The sequence below is a fragment of the Morone saxatilis genome, unplaced genomic scaffold (assembly GCF_004916995.1).
Source record: "Morone saxatilis isolate NCDOM2014 unplaced genomic scaffold, NCSU_SB_2.0 Contig21, whole genome shotgun sequence".
Classification (NCBI taxonomy): Eukaryota; Metazoa; Chordata; class Actinopteri; family Moronidae; genus Morone; species Morone saxatilis.
Genome location: NW_023339774.1, coordinates 3,556,550 through 3,557,783, shown reverse-complemented (window position 1 = coordinate 3,557,783; position 1,234 = coordinate 3,556,550). Strand labels below are relative to the sequence as shown.

The 1,234-nt window shown below is 43.6% G+C and overlaps 1 protein-coding gene across 1 annotated transcript in view; it reads right to left on the bottom strand.

The window, feature by feature from the left end:
• LOC118332834 (general transcription factor II-I repeat domain-containing protein 2-like) overlaps positions 1 to 607 on the bottom strand; it is a 16,239-nt gene extending 15,632 nt beyond the window's left edge. The window contains exon 1 of the mRNA XM_035668262.1: positions 62 to 607. Within this exon, the coding sequence (XP_035524155.1) occupies positions 62 to 525 (464 nt within the window). The 5' untranslated portion in view covers positions 526 to 607. The remainder of the gene's footprint in view (positions 1 to 61) is intronic.
• Between the last annotated feature and the right edge of the window lie 627 nt (positions 608 to 1,234).

The following is a 1,234-nucleotide window of genomic DNA, read 5'->3' as shown; positions in this document are numbered from 1 at the left end:
CAATGGAATATTTTTTTCACAGGCCAACAACAACAAAAATAATAATAACAATGATGAGAATGCAACAAAATCTTTTCCCTTTTCTATCAGCAGATTTTTGGCAAGCTCACATGTACGATCAGCAACAATGTTTCTGCTCAAGCTCACGTTTAAAAATGCTTGCCTTTTATCAGGGCACACAACGTCGCAAACTTTGATCATGCAGTTTTTGACAAACTCTCCCTCAGTAAAGGGTCGGGCTGATTTAGTGATCTCTGCTGCCACAATAAAGCTCGCCTTTACAGCAGCTTCACTTTGGGATGTGGCCTTTGTGAACATAGTCTGTTGTGAAACCAAACTTCTTTTCATCTCCTCTACCTTCTGGGGCTTCTGCTTTATCTCCATTCTTCTTATATTATAGTCTTTCATTAAAGCCACATTGGCTCCGCACACAATACAAACAGGTCTGTCCTTTACGGTCATGAACAGATATTCTGTCTCCCACCTGTCTAGAAAGCTCCTGTTTTCCACCTTCCGTTTGGCCATTTTTTGGGAAGGGTGTCTGACATCTGCCCTAGGTGACTGGTAGCATGACGTTGCGAATGAATGAAAACAGAGGAGGGGATGCTTGCAGGTCTGCTCGGCCAAGGCATTAGCAGAGCATTCTGGCATTTGTAGTATTAGCGGTGCATGCATTACCCGGCGAGCCAGCTCAAATAGAAATTTGATATTATCTCACGGGCCAAATATAATTACACCACAGGCCAGATTTGGCCTGCGGGCCAGAGTTTGACACCCCTGCTCTATGTGATACAGTCTCTGTTGACCCCCAGTCTTGAACCTGGTGGTGCAGCTGAGCAGCTCTTTACTTGGTTTCAAATTCTAACTTTAGTGCTTCTGCTTTTAAAACCTCACAGTTTTAGCTGCTGTGGGTGGTGGTTAGAGATCTGGCAACCAAAGTTAGACTTTTGTGCTGCTCATTGTAATTTACAGCAGAGGTCAGTTCACATTGTAAGGCGCAACAGGCTGAGAAAAGAAAGAAAAAAGAATATTACACTTTTTGTCTCCAGAGGAAGCTGTGTGACATCTGATAAATGATCTCAAGTGATGTCACTACCAATTTGAGAAGAGATGAGAAGTTGCTGCTCGCAGCTAGAGGCTTAAAGCTACATTAGCTGCTACTAGCATAACACACTTAAATCTCCAACCGAGCTGTCAGAGGTCAAGTTGCATTGCGGGTAGTCTCGCGATACCA